Source organism: Theropithecus gelada, chromosome 2 (genome assembly GCF_003255815.1).
Source record: "Theropithecus gelada isolate Dixy chromosome 2, Tgel_1.0, whole genome shotgun sequence".
NCBI lineage: Eukaryota > Metazoa > Chordata > Mammalia > Primates > Cercopithecidae > Theropithecus > Theropithecus gelada.
Window position 1 is genome coordinate 149,558,574 of NC_037669.1, and position 17,501 is coordinate 149,576,074.

The window sequence follows — 17,501 nt, forward strand, 5'->3', positions numbered from 1 at the left end:
TGCGGGTGGATCACCTGAGGTCGGGAGTTTGAGACCAGTCTGGCCAACATGGTGAAACTCCGTCTCTACTAAAAATACAAAAAAATTAGCTGGGCGTGGTGGCAGGCACCTGTAATCCCAGCTACTCAGGAGGCTGAGGCAGGAGAATCACTTGAACCCAGGAGGTGGAGGTTGCACTGCACTCCAGCCTGTGTAACAAGAGAATCTCCATCTCAAAAAAAAAAAAAAAAAGAAAGAAAAAGAAATACAGTCATCATTGAGACTAGGCTGAGCCCAGTGATAAAGGTGAAAATCTGCCCTCTCCATCCCTCTCCCTAACTCCATGCTGAAATTTCAAGAAGGGACTTCTGACTCATTAACTGCACATCAGATTTCCTGAAAATACTCTCCATGGAGAGTTGGCAGGGATTGAATCATTTCATACTTTCTTTCCTGCATATGAACTGATTACTGATCATCAGCAAATCCAACAGTTTATGCAGGTTTTTATTTCCAAATATATACTAAAAGCTACCAACTACTCAACAGGTTTTTTATTTTTTTTTTAAGAGGAAAATTAACATGAACTATACTTAGTTTAGGTGCTTTCTAAATAAACTTATTTACCCTTTCTCCTGTCAACAGACCTAAGGGACACCATAGGTGCCTACAAATAAAAGAGGCTTATGATGACACTAATTCTCAATGAGGGAGGACAAAGGCATGGCTGTAAGAATCACTATTTAATTTTTCATAAAACAACATATTTTTAGTCAGCTCTTGTTTCAATTAAGTTTTACCTCTGAATTACAGCTTTCTATTTCTAGAAAGAACATGAGTATACTTTCTGAGAATTTAATCTGGGGGACCTAGACTTCACTTTATATATGGCTGGCACAAGAACTTTCAATTAAGGTTTTCCTTTACAAAGAAAGGATTCAATGTTACCTCTGAGATGATCCTCACCCTCTGTGAAGATCAGTAACAGCCATTACTAAGGGGCCACTACCTGGATCAGCAGTTGCCTAAATCTACTGAACTTATTTATATAAAAGCCAGCTATCACAAACTATAAATCTTTTCCTTTTCTCTTTCCTACATTTTTTGTGTACTCTTTAATCTGTACACATCTTTCAAAGGGCCACTCATTCATTAACATACACATATCCATCTCATCTCCACAATTTTTGCTTTAGGAATTCCTCAATTTTCCCTAAGAGAATATGTTATGAACATTTTGCATATGTAGAACAAGAATGCTACATGAAAAGAATGAGACACTCTAGAACACCACAGATACCCTAGAGTTGATTTACTCTGGTTCTACTAAAGTACCATGCTTGCTTTTTACCCTTCTTTATTGAACAAATGTAATACACAGAAATCAAGGTTTATAAAGCATCCATACGAAGAAAATTTAATTTAAACTAGTAAGTCCAAATATGGATGTGTCTTTTCTGACACTAATGATGTTCACTCATTCATCTACAACCAGATCTACATAACATAGTGGTTAAGAGTGCAGGCTCAAGATAAATGCCAGTTCTACTACTTTCTAACCAATGTAACCTTGGGCAAAGTAATTTTAAAATTTTGCTAAGCCTCATTTTCCTCATCTACAAATTGAGAACAACAACAGATCTGGCTCACGGGGTTGTGGGGTTTAAATGAAATCCTCTATGAAAAGCATGAACACTCGACCCCAATAGCTGCTTCAGTGAATGCTTAACATTTGGTCTGAGGAAGGCTCCAATGCAATGGTGAAAGCCATAGCTACTTCGGGAAATTGTTCACTTTTAGATTGGTTTAGGTAACATTTTAAAAAGTTTGACAATATTAGTGAATACAAACATATAATCAAAAGAATATTCCCATAACTCAAAGTTACTTTTTAAATGTAAATGTACCCCATAAGTATATGTAAGAATTATGCTATTTTTCCCAATCGAACTCAAGAAGTTGTTTCGACATACCTGAAATAGAAAATTCCTATTTTAGCTCACTTGTTTTTAAAATTTCTAAATTATATATGGGGAAAATATGCATATTTAGTTTCCACCCTATCCCCCAAAGCCAACTCTCTCATCTCAATTACACTATAAAATAAAAAAAAAAAGACAAAGAATATCAAGTTATTTCAGCTGGCACTACTAAATAGGCTATACAACTATCATAAATTAAAACTCTCTTTTGTTTGAGATATGTCATGCAATAATCCTAAATATACACAATGCACAAATACTTGCTCAACCATATTCCATTGACATTTCTCTGTCCTCAGTTTGACAGGAATATCAAATTTCCTTTCTTGACATACTTTCTGTTTGCTTTAAAATAACCATTGCACAGTGAGCTGGAATACATGGAGCCAGCACTTACTCATTTTAGTACAATACAATCTTTTCCCCTTCCTCTCTCAGAACTTTTGAGGGAAGAGAACTCAGGCAAGCCACTCCAGCAATACTAAATAATTTTACATAATCCGCAGATCCTATTTTTGTGACGTTGTACATACATATTCTGTTTCTTTACATCTCAAAGACTGCTCAGAGTTGTGTCCATGGCGGACTTTAACAATATTATTAACATTGCTTTCATAATATTATTTAATACTATTACATAAGAACATAAAAGTGGCTCAACCACAGGTGGACTTAGTTTACATGTCAATTGTTTTCAAAAAATCGTGTAAATAAAATCCTATTTCAAAAGCAGTAGGAGAGGTTAGTAAGGCTATCATTTATTAATTACACATTCACACATACAAGCAAACAAAAATCCTCTGCCGTTAGTCTTTTCATAGTGTAAACTGCCCTTTGGGTTTGTTCCAGAAGTTTGCATGGGTCTAATAGAGTTTTCCTAAGTGTACAGCCATATAAATTTGGAAACAGAAAAATTTTAGTGTTTTCATGTAGGAAATAAAAGCAGTCTTAGGGCAATTTCCTATTCCTTTTGTTATATGCATCACTACAAAGGACGATTGCGTGACATGGCGTTAATATGGCCATAAAAATGATTAACTTCTAGACTAAAAAAAGGAAAACGCGCTAAATATATTCCACATATTTTTGCCCTGTAATTCCTGTAATTATTTTTCACTATCTTTATCTCCCAAAGATCGGGGAGCAATAAATCGTTCTCTCCAATAAAAAGCACGAACAATCAAAGGCGTTCCGTAAATCTGGAGAAAGTTTTGGCAACTAAGGTAGAATTTCTTCCGTCCTGTCCTTCATGTATCTCCACCTAGGATATTCCGATATTAATGCCAGTCAACAGTCACTGGCTAAAGCACTGGGCAGGTGAAGCTAAATAATAGAGGGTCTGGTTTTGTTTTTAAGAAAAACAAAAACCAGGTGATGAGAGCCCTCCTTACGAGGTATCCTAAGGTAAGAAACTTTCGGACTGGAGGGTCGGAAACTAGCCTCTCGACTCCCGGAAGGAATGAACTGCGAGCCAGAGAGATAGACCAGCTCATTCATGCGTTCAGTAGCAAGGGCAGCGCTAAAACGCTGGGGTCTGGGCTCCCACGGCGCTACCTAAACCCCGGACCCCAAGGCCACAGCCGCCCCCCACGGTGCCGCGCTCCGAGGGCGCAGCCCCAGCTCCACTCGCCCGCCAGCTCCACACTCACAGGGCAGAGGCGGTGAGGAAAAGCCCGCCTGAGGCAGCAGGCGAGGCGGGAAGACACTCGGCGCCTAAGACAGAGGGAATGCCCCGAGTAAGTTGAGGCGGGGGAGACAACGAAAGGTCTGGAGGGCAGCGGGGTCCAGAGGAGAAAGGGGCCTAACTCTCACCCTTGTCGCACGCCAGCAAGAAAAGCTTCTCATTCAGCGTATTCTCCTCCTTCACCTCCCGCACATCCTTTAGCGCCATCACCTCGTTCGGCGACGAAGAGGATGGAGAGGAAGGCAGGGAGGAGGAGGAGGCGCCCGAGAGGTCCGTGCTCGGGTACAGGGCCGCCATCATCGCGGCCCATGAAGGAGGCAGGCCAGGAGACGGGGGCGGGGCCCCCACCGGCCCCGACCCCGACCCCAGCCACGCCCCAGGGCTGGAAAAAGGATGAGTCGTTCCCACTGCTGCCTCGGCTCGCGGCCCGTTGGCCCCGAAGGGCGTCGCCTCCCCTGCGAACCAGCACTCGCCCTCCACTGACAGCCCCAGGTTGGTGGCGGCGCATGCGCGACCCCTGGGCCAGCGACCCCTCCCCAGCCGCCGGCGCGCCGGCCGAGCCTGTCCGCGCCCGTCCGGGGACGACAGTGTGGCGCGCGCCAGGGCGACAGCCGAGCACGGGGCCGTGCCAGGAGTCGCAGGGGCCGCGCCTGGGGCGGCCTAACCCAGGAAGAGGACGAGAAATCTGTGGGAGAGGAGCTCCGAGAGGCGCTTCTGCGCACGTTGGGCTCCAGAGCTGTGGGAACCGCTGGCCCAGCTGCGCTCTGAGATGTTCGCGACTCTGTCCTCACGTCATTCTCTGCTCCACCGTAGCGACGACACTAGGGCGGAGCCTGCGGCGAGGGCGGGCATGGGTGGGCGGGGCCTGCGGCAAGGGCGGGCTTGGGTGGGCGGGGCCTGCGGTGGGGACGCGCTGGGCTCCTGGAGCCCGGAGCAGCTTCCTTCGCTCAGCTGAGGTGAACCAGCTACAGTCTTCCCTTTCCACATCGATCGTACTGGTTTGAGATAATTAAGCAAAATGGAGCAGTATGCTAATTGAGTCTCTGACGACTTAATGTTTAGTGGAAACCCTTTGTGGAATTGTCCAGCTATTTCATATTCTGGTGCACTATGCTTAAAGCACAATGGAGAGCCCCGCCACGCCGCCAGACTCGTGGGTTTGTATGTTGCACTCATTTTAGCCTGGAAATGAACTCTCATTTATAAAGGCTACATATATAATTATATTATGTTTAAATAATTTATACAAATATATAAATTTTTATTTCCATATTTTTCCATAGGATTTTGGGGAACAGGTGGTGTTTGGTTACATAAGTTCTTTAGTGATGATTTGTGAGATTTTGGTGTACCCATCACCGAGCAGTATACACTGAACCTAATTTGTAGTCTTTTATCCCTTACCCCCTTCCCAACCTTTGCCCCTGAGTCCCGAAAGTCCATTGTGTCATTACTATGCCTTTGCATCCTCAAAGCTTGGCTCCCACTTATGAGTGAGAACACACGATGTTTGGTTTACCATTCTTGAGTTACTTCATTTAGAATAATAGTCTCCAATCCCATCCAGGTTGCTGCGAATGCCATTTATTCATTCCTTTTTATGGCTGAGTAGTATTCCATCGTATTTTATATATATATATATATATATATATCACATCACAGTTTCTTTATCACTCATTGATCAATGGGCATCTGGGTTGGTTCCACATTTTTGCAATTGCAAATTGTGCTGCTATAAACATGCATGGGCAAGTATCTTTTTCGTGTAATGACTTCTTTTCCTCTGGGTAAATACCCAGTACTGGGATTACTGAATCAAATGGTAGTTCTACTTTTAGTTCTTTAAGGAATCTCCCCCCACTGTTTTCCATAGTGATTGTACTAGTTTACAGTCCCACCAGCAGTGTGGAAGTGTTCCCTTTTCACCGCATCAACACCAACATCTATTGTTTTTTTATTTTTTTGATTATGGCCATTCTTGCGGGAGTAAGGTGGTATGGCATTGTAGTTTTGACTTGCAATTCCCTTATCATTAGTATTGTTGAGCATTTTTTCATGTTTGTTGGCCATTTCTATATCTTCTTTTGAAAATTGTCTATTCATGTTTTTTTGTTTTTTCTTGAGACAGAGTTTCGCTCGTGTTGCCCAGGCTGGAGTGCAATGGTGTGATCTTGGCTCACCGCAACTTCCGCCTCCCGGGTTCAAGCGATTCTCCTGCCTCAGCCTTCCGAGTAGCTGATATTACAGGCATGCGCCACCACACCAGGCTAATTTTGTATTGTTAGTAGAGACGGGGTTTCTCCATGTTGGTCAGGCTGGTCTCAAACTCCTGACCTCAGGTGATCCCCCAGCTTCGGCCTCCCAAAGTGCTGGGATTACAAACATGAGCCACCGCCCCCAGTTCTTTTCATGTTTTTAGCCCAGTTTTTGTTAGGATTGTTTGTTTTTTTTCTTGATGATTTGTTTGAGTTCGTTGTAGATTCTGGAAGGTAGTCCTTTGTCAGATGTATAGATTGTGAAGATTCTCTCCCACTCTGTGGGTTGTCTGTTTACTCTGCTAACTGTTCCCTTTGCTGTGCAAAAGCTCTTTCATTTAATTAAGTCCCAGCTATTTATCTTTCTTTTCATTGCATTTGCTTTTGGGTTCTTGGTCATGAAATCCTTGCCTAAGTCAATGTCTACAAGGGGTTTTCCAATGTTATCTTCTAGAATTTTTATGATTTCAGGTCTTAGATTTAAGTTCTTGATCCATCTTGAGTTTATTTTTGTATAAGGTGAGAGATGCAGATCTGGTTTTATTCTCCTACATGTGGGTTGCCAATTATCCCAGCACCATTTTTTGAATAGAGTGTCCTTTCTCCCACTATGTGTTTCTGTTTGCTTTGTCGAAAATCAGTTGGTTGTAAGTATTTGGGTTTATTTCTGGGTTCTCTATTCTGTTCCATTGGTCTATATGCCTATTTTTATACCAGTACCATGCTGTTTTGTTGACAGTAGCCTTATAGGATAGCTTGAAGTCAGGTAATGTGATGTCTCTAGATTTGTTCTTTTTGATTCATCTTGCATTAGCTATGCAGGCTCTTTTTTGGTTCCGTATGAATTTTAGGATTGTTTTTTCTAGTTCTCTGAAGAATGATGGTGGTATTTTGATGGGAATTGCATTGAATTTGTAGATTGCTTTTGGCAGTATGGTCATTTTCACAATATGTATTCTACCCATCCATGAGCATGGGATGTGTTTCCATTTATTTGTGTCGTCTGTGATTTCTTTCAGCAGTGTTTTGTAGTTTTCCTTGTAGAGGTATTTCACCTTCTTTGTTAGGTATGTTCCTAAGTTTTGTTTTTTGTTTTTTTTTGTTTTTTTGTTTTTTTGGTTTTTTTTTTGCAGCTATTGTAAAAGGAATTGAGTTCTTTGTTTGATTCTCAGCTTGGTTGCTGTTGATGTATAGGCGGGCTACTGATGTGTGTACATTAATTTTGTATCCTGAAACTCTGCTGACTTCTTTTATCAGTTCTAGGAGCATTTTGGAGAAGTCTTTAGGGTTTTCTAGATATAAATCATATCATCAGCAAACAGCAACAGTTTGACTGCCTCTTTACTGACTTGGATGCCCTTTGTTTCTTTCTCTTGTCTGATTGCATGGGACTTCCAGTACTATGTTGAAGAGGACTGGTGAGAGTGGGCATCCTTGTCTTGTTCCAGTTGTCAGAGGGAATGCTTTCAACTTTTCCCCCATTCAGTATTGTGTTGACTGTGAGTTTGTCATAGATGGCTTTTATTACATTGTGATATGCCCCTTGTATGCCAGTTTTGCTGAGGATTTTAATCATAAAGAGATGCTGGATTTTGTCAAATGCTTTTTCTGCATCTGTTAAGATGATCATGTGATTTTTGTTTTTAATTATCTTTATGTGATGTATCACATTTATTGACATGCATGTGTTAAACCATCCCTGCAATCCCTGGTATGAAACCCACTTGATCATGGTGGATTATCTTTTTGATACGTTGTTGGATTCAGTTAGCTAGTATTTTGGTTAAGGATTTTTACATCTATGTTCACCTGGAATATTGGTCTGTAGTTTTCTCTTTTGGTTATGTTCTTTCCTGGTTTTGGTATTAGGGTAATACTGGCTTCATAGAATGATTTAGGGAGGATTCCCTCTTTCTCTATCTTGCGGAATAGTGACATTCTTCTTTAAATGTCTGGTAGAATTCAGCTGTGAATCTGGTCCTGGACTTTTTTTTGTTCGTAATTTTTTTTTTTTATTATTACTGTTTCAATCTTGCTGCTTGTTATTGGTCTGTTCAGAGTATCTGATTCTTCCTGATTCAAGCTAGGTGGGTTGTATCTTTCCAGGAATTTATCCATCTCCTCTAGGTTTTCTAGTTTATTTGTGTAAAGGTGTTCATAGTAGCCTTGAGTGATCTTTTGTGGTTCTGTGGTGTCAATTGTAATATCTCCCATTTCATTTCTAATTGAGCTTATTTGGATTTTTCTCTTCTAGATTAATATTTGTAATGGTCTATCAATTTTATTTATCTTTTCAAAGAACCAGCTTTTTGTTTCATTTGTCTTTTTTTTTTTTTTTTTTTGAGACGGAGTCTCACTCTGTTACCTAGGATAGAGTGTAGTGGTGCACTTGGCTCACTGCAAGCTCCGCCTCCTGGGTTCACGCCATTCTCCTGCCTCAGCCTCCCGAGTAGCTGGGATTACAGGGGCCCGCCACCATGCCCGGCTAATTTTTTGTATTTTTTTAGTAGAGATGGGGTTTCACTGTGTTAGCCAGAATGGTCTTGATCTCCTGACCTCATGATCTGCCCACCTTGGCCTCCCAAAGTGCTGGGATTACAGGCATGAGCCACCGTGCCTGGCCTGTTTCATTTGTCTTTTGTATTTTTGTTTTTTCAGTTGCAATTCCATTTAGTTCTGCTCTGATCTTATTTCCTTTCTTCTGCTGGGTTTGAGTTTGATTTGTTCTTGTTTCTCTAGTTTATTGAGGTATGACATTAGATTGTCTATTTGTGCTCTTTCAGACTTTTTGATGTAGGCATTTAGGGCTATGAGCTTTCCTCTTAGCATCACCTTTGCTGTATCCCAGAGGTTTTGATAGGTCATGTCACTATTATTGTTCAGTTTGAATAATTTTTAAATTTCCATCTTGATTTCAATTTTGCCTCAATCGTCATTCAGAAACAGGTTATTTAATTTCCATGTATTTGCATGGTTTTGAAGGTTCCTTTTGGAGTTGATTTTCAGTTTTATTCCACTGTGGTCTGAGAAAGTGCTTGATATAATTTTAATTTTCTTAAATTTATTGAGGTTTGTTTTGTGGCCTAACATATGGTCTATCTTGGAGAAAGTTCCACGCGCTGATGAATAGAATGTATATTCTGCAGTTTTGGGGTAGAATGTTATGTAAACATCTGTTAAGTCCATTTGTTCCAGGGTGTAGTTTAAATCCATTGTTTCTTTGTTGACTTTCTGTCTTGATGACCTGTCTAGTGCTGTAAGTGGAGTATTGAAATCCCCCACTATTAATTGTGCTGCTCTCTATCTCATTTCTTAGGTCTGGTAGTAATTATCTTATAAACTTGGGAGCTCCAGTGTTAAGTGCATATATATTTAGGATTGTGATACTTTCCTATTGGACAAGGCCTTTTGTCATTATATAATGTCCCTCTTTGTCTTTTTAAACTGCAGTTACTTTAAAGTTTGTTTTGTCTGATATAAAAATAGCTATTCCTCCTTGCTTTTGGTGTCCATTTGCACGGAATGTCTTTTTCCACCCCTTTACCTTAAGTTTCTGTGAATCCTTATGTGTTAGGTGGGTCTCTTGAAGGCAGCAAATAGTTTGTTGATGGATTCTTATCCATTCTGCAATTCTGCATCTTTTAAGTGGAGCATTTAGACTATTTACATTCAATGTTAGTGTTGAGATATGAGGTGCTGTTCCATTCATTGTGCTATTTGTTGCCTGTATACCTTGGGGTTTTTTTTTAATTGTATTTTTGTTGTATAGGTCCTGTGAGATTGATGCTTTAAGGAGGATCTGTTTTGATGTGCTTCCAGGATTTTTTTCAAGATTTAGAGCTCCTTTTAGCAGTTCTTATAGTGCTGGCTTGGTAGTGGTGAATTCACTCAGCATTTGTCTGAAAAAAACCGTATCTTTCCTTCATTTGTGAAGCTTAGTTTCGCCAGATACAAAATTTTGGGGTGATAATTGTTTTGTTTAAGAAGACTGAAGATAAGGCCCCAGTCCCTTCTAACTTGTAGGGTTTCTTCTGAGAAATCTGCTGTTAATCTGATAGATTTTCCTTTGCAGGTTACCTGGTGCTTTTGCCTCATAGCTCTTAAGATTCTTTCCTTCATTTTAACTTTTGATAACCTGATGACAGTGTGCGTAGGCGACGATCTTTTTGCGATGAATTTCCCAGGTGTTCTTTGAGCTTCTTGTATTTGGATGTCTAGGTCTTTAGCAAGGCTGGGGAAGTTTTCCTCAATTATTCCCCCAAATATGTTTTCCAAACTCTTAGATTTCTCTTCTTCCACAAGAATGCCAATTATTCTTAGGTTTGGTTGTTTAACATAATCCCAGACTTCTTGGAGGCTTTGTTCATTTTTTCCTTATTCTTTTTTCTTTGTGTTTGTTGGATTGGATTAATTTGAAAACCTTGTCTTCGAGCTCTAAAGTTCTTTCTTCTGCTTGTTCGATTCTATCGCTGAGACTTTCCAGAGCATTTTGCGTTTCTCTAAGTGCATCCATTGTTTCCTGAAGTTTTGATTGTTTTTTATTTATGCTGTTTCACTGAAGGTTTCTCCCTCTTTTTTTTTTGTTGTTGTTGTTTCTTTGTTTGGTTTTTCTTTTTTTTTTTTAGTAGAGGTGGGGTTTCGCCATGTTGCTCAGGCTGGCCTTGAACTCGTGGCCTCAAGTGATCCACCCACCTCGGCCTCCCAAAGTGCTAGGATTACAGGTATGAGCCACCATTCCTGGCCTCCCCTCATTTCCTCTATTATTTTTTTGATTTCTTTAAATTGGGCTTCACCTTTCTCTGGTGCCTCTTTGATTAGCTTAATAATTGACCTTCTGAATTCTTTTTCAGGTAAATCAGGGATTTCATCTTGGTTTGGATCCATTGCTGGTGAGCTAGTGTGATTTTTTTGGTGGGGGCGGTTAAAGAACCTTGTTTTGTCATATTACTGGAATTGTTTTTCTGGTTCCTTCTCATTTGGGTAGGCTATGTCGGAGGGAAGGTCTAGGGCTCAAGGCTGCTGTTCAGATTCATTTGTCCCATGGGGTGTTCCCTTGATGTGGTACTCTCCCCCTTTTCCTAGGGATGTGGCTTCCTGAGAGCCAAGCTATAGTGATTGTTGTCTCTCTTCTGGATCTAGCCACCCAGCAAGTCTATCAGGCTCTGGGCTGGTACTGGGGGTTGTCTGCACTGAGTCCTATGATGTGAACCATCTGCAGGTCTCTCGAGGCTCTGTGTGTGTGTGTAAAAAAAAAAGAAAAAATATATATATATGTGTGTGTGTGTGTATGTGTGTGTGTGTGTGTGTGTGTGTGTGTGTGTGTGTGTGTATATATATATATATATATATGTATTTTGTTTGTTTGTGTTTTGAGACGGAGTCTTCCTGTGTCACCAAGCTGGAGTACAGTGGTACGATCTTGGCTCACTGCAACTTCTGCCTCCCGGGTTCAAGTGATTCTCCTGACTCAGCCTCCTGAGTAGCTGGGATTACAGGCATGCACCACTGTGCCCAGCTAATTTTTGTATTTTTAGTAGAGACGGGGTTTCACCGTGTTGTCCAGGATGGTCTCAATCTCTTGACCTCATGATCTGCCCGTCTTGGCCTCCTAAAGTGCTGGGATTACAGGTGTGAGCCACTGCGCCTGGCCTCTTTTTCTTTCTTTCTTTTTTTTTTTTTGAGATGGAGTCTCACACCATCGTTCTGGCTGGAATGCAATGGCGCAATCTCAGCTCACTGCAACCTCTGCCTCCCGGGTTCAAGTGATTCTCCTGCCTCAGCCTCCTGAGTAGCTGGGATTACAGGCACCCGCCACCATGCCCAGCTAATTTTGTGTATTTTTAGTAGAGATGGGGTTTCACCATGTTCATCAAGCTGGTCTTGAACTCCTGACCTCATGATCTGCCCGCCTCAGCCTCCCAAAGTGCTGGGATTAGAGGCATAAGCCACCATACCCGGCCAAGGCTGTATATTTTTTTAACAACTGGTTTGTGATCTGAAATTGGCATAAGATTCCTGTTGTCACACATGCAATTAATTCAAAGGTACGGACATGTAACTATTGGATAAGTTTGTCATCATGTTTATTAATCTGATTTTAAAAGATAGATATGTTATTTGGGCAAGAATGGAATGAAGCTCAATAAGTGCTCCTTCCCTCCTGTCTTCTTCCCAGAGGGTCTTGCTGTGTGGCCCAGGCTGGAGTGCGGTGGCACAATCATAGCTCATTGCAGCATCAACTTTCTGGGCTCCAGCAATCCTCCCACCTCAATTTTCTGAGTAGCTGGAACAAGAGGCGCAGGCCACCACACCCGGCTAACTTTTTAAAGTTTTTTTGTAGACAAGGGGTCACACTGTGTTGCCCAGTTTGGCCTTGAACTCCCGGGTTCAAGTGTCCCCCGACACCTTGACCTCCCGAAGTGCTAGAATTAGAGGCCTGAGTCATCGTACCCTGCCAAATAATTTATTTTTAACCAAACTTTTAAATTATTATTACCATTATAGAGTTGCTATTGTCTTCCGCTTTTAAAAGATAATGGAGGAGAAACTGGAAATTATGCCTCTTGATTAATTCCTATTGCTTCCCATAATATAGAAAAATCTAAATTGTGCCTTTAAAGTTTTAGATTTTTAAGAGAATACATAAATTTGCTTCAGAGTACCTTATATTTGGGGAAAATACTCCCTATCCTGTTCAGGCTGGTATGTTCCATCCCTGTCTCGCCAACACTTTAACTCCCGAAATTTCCTAAATAAAACTTTCTCATAATTCAAAGTCTTTGTTAGATCTTCTCTAAGAGGCCTTAGCAGACTGTCCTTTCAAATATTTTCATGCATTTACTTCAAAACAGTTGATAATCTATTGCATTTGTTTTCTGTCTTATCTCTAGTAGATGGTAAATCTTCCTCATTTTGTAATCTTTAATGCAGTTCCAAGTTTGTTTATTTGGTGGAATGTCAAGATTGTTCATTGTAAATTTGTGGCCAGTGAACAGTGGCACATATTTGTATTTATGCGTGTATGCTTACACTATCTGTAGTGCAGCACAATTTTTAGTTAGTAGCAGAAAAACACTAATCCTGATGTACCCAAAATTTCATGTTTGAGGGAAAAAATGTAGATGGCTCAGAACTATGTCACACATGTGATATAGCAGGAGAGCAAGCGAGATAGAGCGCCATGTAGATACAGCTTCACTTTAATCCGAGACATTTGCGAGTTGCTGGATTTAGGTGATTCTTTATCCAGAGGACTCCCGTAGGGGCTGGATTAATTTCTAAGACTGGGGAATCCCAACCTACTTTAGTAGATAATCCTAGGAGGCCTTTCAAAGTGCTGGGGGTTGGGGGACTGTTCCTACTTCAAACTAAGCCAATGTGGCAACTGCACCCTGTTCTTCAGAAGTCTTTTTGGATCATCTCAGATGCAGAAATCCTCTCTTACCTCTCTGATACACCTTTGGTTGTTTTTAAGAGACAGAGTCTTGCTGTGTCACCCAGTCCTCCCACCTCAGCCTCCCAAGTAGCTAGGAGTACAGGTGCACACCACCACACCTATCTAATTAAAAAAAAAATTGAGGGCTGGGCCCAGTGGCTCATGCCTATAATCCCAGTACCTTGGGAGGCTGAGGTGGGCAGATTGCTTGAGGTCAGGAGTTCGAGACCAGCCTGGCCAACATGGTGAAACCCTGTCTCTACTAAAAACACACCAAAAAAATAGCCAGGCGTGGTGACGCAAACCTGTAATCCCAGCTACTCAGGAGGCTGAAGCACGAGAATCACTTGAACCCGGGAGGCAGAGGTTGCAGTGAGCTGAGATCGTGCAACTGCACTCCAGCCTGGGTGACAGAGTGAGACTCTGTCTCAAAAAAAATTAAAATTTTGTAGCAAGAGTCTATGTTGCCCAGGCTGGTCTCAAACTCCTGGCCTCAAGCAGTCCTCCCACCTTGGCCTCCCAAGGTGCTGAGATTATAGGCATGAGCCACTGTGCCTGGTCTGGTACACTCTTTATCCAGCATAAATTGGGGTATTTTAACATAATCTATGCAGTCTATCAGTTTTTTCTACACAGGCGATACAGAGACCAGTGGTGGAGTTATGATGAACAATAGCATCCAAGATTCAGAAGCAGCATATTACTTCAAGCAGCTTACCCAAACCACATATACAAAAGAGCAGTCATGACCAGTCAGAGAAGAAAAAAAAAATCCAGATTTAGATCTAGTCCTACAATACCCTAGACCCCATCTCCATCTCTAGACTCTGCCTCTCCCTCAGTACTCTCAGGTCACGTTCGCCTGTTTGTCTTCTAGGATGCCTACAGGACTGCCTGCCTCGGGTTCTTTACATTTGTTCTCTCTGCCGAACACTCATAGCACAAATATCCTTAGAGAGACCTTCCATGTTCACCCCAATACAAATAATCTCCACCCCATTTCCCAAGTCAGTCTATATCACGTTACCCTATGTTATTTCTTTTACTGCATATCACTATCTAAAATTCCTATTTACAAATTGTCTCTCTACTAGGATATGATACATGGATATGATACATGAGGTCAGGGGACTTCATCTGTATTTTTCTCAGCTGAATCCCCAGTGTATAGCATAGTATCTGGATCAAAATAGATGATAAATTTGTGAATGGATTGATTCACCTGAATTATTTCAGCACAAACTAAATTGTAGTAATCACACAGTTGGTTTCTAATAATTATTCATATTTAAGAACATACCCTCATCTTCAAAGAAATTATCAAATACAATTTTTTTTTGTTTTACTAACTCATTTAGGAACTGTTTTCTTTTCTGGAAAATAAGTTTATGCTAGATTAATTTTCAAGGCTGAATATTTTTCTTCAAATGAAATAAATACAAACACATTTCTATATACACAGCATTTTTATTAAATATACTCTGTGAGAAAAAGAACACCCTAAAAGTGCCAGATTTCATGTAAATCCAATAACTTAGTAAATACAATAGTGAAAAAAAAATCTGAGGGAAACATAATTTAAATAATCTTATAAAAGAGCAAGAACATATCTTAATCTTCATATAAGAAAACAATCATCAAAATATAAAAGGGAAAGAAATCTCTTTTGTAGAAGAATATATTTCAAAATTCCACCTGATCATTTCATTTAAAAAATTCTATTCTAAACACATGGGCAGTCTCACTCTTACCAACATGTATGTTTAAATCAATGGTAGAAGCGGAATTTAGACTACTCATTCACACTGGGATAAAGTGACATTTTTGTTGCACAACAGTATTGCTCACTGCACTAAGAGTGGAAGATGGAGGAAGTAGATTTCTGGCTTCAGTTGTTAGCAGCAGAATTGGATTAATGCTAAAAATTTAGGAAAAAAATAGGGCCAAGCTGTAGCGATTTCCAAGTAACACAAACATTAACCAAACATTGCCAATTTGTAACGGGCTATGAAAAAACAAATGAAAATACTCTACATTAATATAGCTTTATGTTACTTTCTATTAAAGATACTCAGTGGGCATATTCTAAATTATATAGGGCTTCTATAGAGACCTAAACTAGCAAGTATAATATGAAGCTAACAGGATAGTGTCAACATATCTTGGGGTGTTCTAGCCAATGTTTGGCTACAAGTATTTGGAAGGAGTCAAATAACTATATGCACATTCAAAATGAATACTTATAAAAAGAAATCTTAATGTATCCGATATCCACAAACTGAAAAGTGTTACACATGTTGTGGGGGAAAAATACTGATGGTTGGCTGAATGACCAATTATACATACCACTTATGAAAAGCTGGGTGATACAGGTGCAAAAAAATATATATGCACACATGTATCTCTAATAACATCCTACCAACATATATGTGTTGCATGACATAGTTAAAGCTGTATTACCAAACTAGGATATGTAAGGTATCAATGTAGTTAAAATTAAATTTTAAGTAAAAAGCTGCTGCTACTTAAACAAGAGAGTGAACTTTGGGGTTTATTCAAGAATTAGTTCTCATATATAAAAAGTTTGATATTAATAAACAATTCTTGTCACCAGAAGGTTTTAGACAGTATAGAAACTTACAGAAAAGTGTTTTTGGACCACTTTAAATAGTTGGAGGAAGCAAATAAAAGGATTAAACTGGATTATGAGTATGAATGCATTTATGATCAAAATTAACACACAAAAAAATCAAAACACATTTCACAGCAGAACCTGCAAAAACTTTTGTATTCATCTTTTCTGAACCATAAAAAAGAATTAGTCTTAATATGACTTTTAAGCAACAAAAATAATTTCATCATGAAGTATCAGCTTGATTATGAATATATTTTATTATCTTTATCAGTTGGTAAATTAACTGTGTTATCCAAAAAGGCTGACCAGCTCTAACTAGTATGAACAGGATATTGAATTCATTAATGAATATATAACTATTTTGAACATACAAATAATCTCTGGTTTTACACACCCACTACATTTCAGTATCCTGTAAACTGTGAGGCATACAACATGTTTAATGTGGCAGAAAATCATATGAAATGATTATTTTATTCTGTTCAGTCCTTTTCCCATTAAGCATGCAAACACCGTCATAACCATCTTTGGTTTTACTTCTACGAGGTCATCAGGTAATGCATATATCCGGGCACCGATCTTCCGAGCAACTGAAATGGCATATCTTGAAGAGACAAGAAAAATATCTTGGTGTTATCCACTGTGTTTTCACTTAACATATTTTAACAAAAGAGTGAAATATTGTGACAAGATTAATTTTACGAAAAGGTTAAGTTTGTGAGTCTTAAATCATATTCCCCATACAAGTTATATTTAAAAATATGAATTTTAAGGGCATAGTAACCTTTCCTATAAGGATTTTAGAGAATTAAAGGGCCACTGTGTTCTAATATAAACCATAAAGGCTTACTTAGCATTGTTCAGCTTGTCCTCATCAGATAAGTTTTCTCTCCTGATCATTTCTTGACGAACTGCATTTGGTGCAATGGCATCTATTAAATCTAGAACAGGTAAACTTGTGCTTATAGATTTATCCTAGAAAACAAAGCATAGATGAACATTCATAATCTTCTGACCTTTAATTTTCATTATTTTCAGACTCTTCTGATCATATAACTGAAGGCAATCTATAAATTATTTGTACCTAACCTAACGTTCAGCTTTTCTGCAACCAGCACACATAAATAAACCATTTAAAATATACTTTTCCTTAAATCTTTATATAGAGTTGTCAGCATACCTGAATAAGGTTTGTGGACATGATAGCTCCTAAGTATGCTAACTCTAGTTTCTATTCTGTAAAAAATACACATCTTTTGAAAGGGAGTAGATGAATTTTTAATTAACAATTTTTAAATTCTACTCATATATTTCTTAGACCATAAATCCCAAAGCCTTCCCTTAATATTTTTCAGAAAGAAAAATGAAATAGCGAAAGGGAACATTTACAAAGACATTGTTCTTATTGTTTTACATGTTTTAGTTTATTTAATCCACCTTTTAAACCCTAGCATATTGATAGTAAAGGAATTCTTTTTTTAAAAAAGATGAAGAACATGAAGTTCCTAAGATAGCTCAAATGACTTGTTTA

General features: G+C 39.5%; 2 protein-coding genes across 4 annotated transcripts in view; both read right to left on the reverse strand.

Annotated features, from left to right (window-relative positions):
- The window catches only part of TRPC1 (transient receptor potential cation channel subfamily C member 1), an 83,307-nt gene extending 79,299 nt beyond the window's left edge, over positions 1 to 4,008 (reverse strand). For both annotated transcript variants that reach the window (XM_025377897.1, XM_025377896.1), the window contains exon 1: positions 3,774 to 4,008. In XM_025377897.1, coding sequence (XP_025233682.1) covers positions 3,774 to 3,945 — 172 coding nt within the window. In that variant the 5' untranslated portion in view covers positions 3,946 to 4,008. The remainder of the gene's footprint in view (positions 1 to 3,773) is intronic.
- Positions 4,009 to 14,782: 10,774 nt separating this feature from the next.
- The window catches only part of PLS1 (plastin 1), a 111,493-nt gene continuing 108,774 nt past the window's right edge, over positions 14,783 to 17,501 (reverse strand). For both annotated transcript variants that reach the window (XM_025377651.1, XM_025377652.1), the window contains exons 15-16: positions 16,821 to 16,945; positions 14,783 to 16,574 (exon numbers count right to left, since the gene is read on the reverse strand). In XM_025377651.1, coding sequence (XP_025233436.1) covers positions 16,439 to 16,574; positions 16,821 to 16,945 — 261 coding nt within the window. In that variant the 3' untranslated portion in view covers positions 14,783 to 16,438. The remainder of the gene's footprint in view (positions 16,575 to 16,820; positions 16,946 to 17,501) is intronic.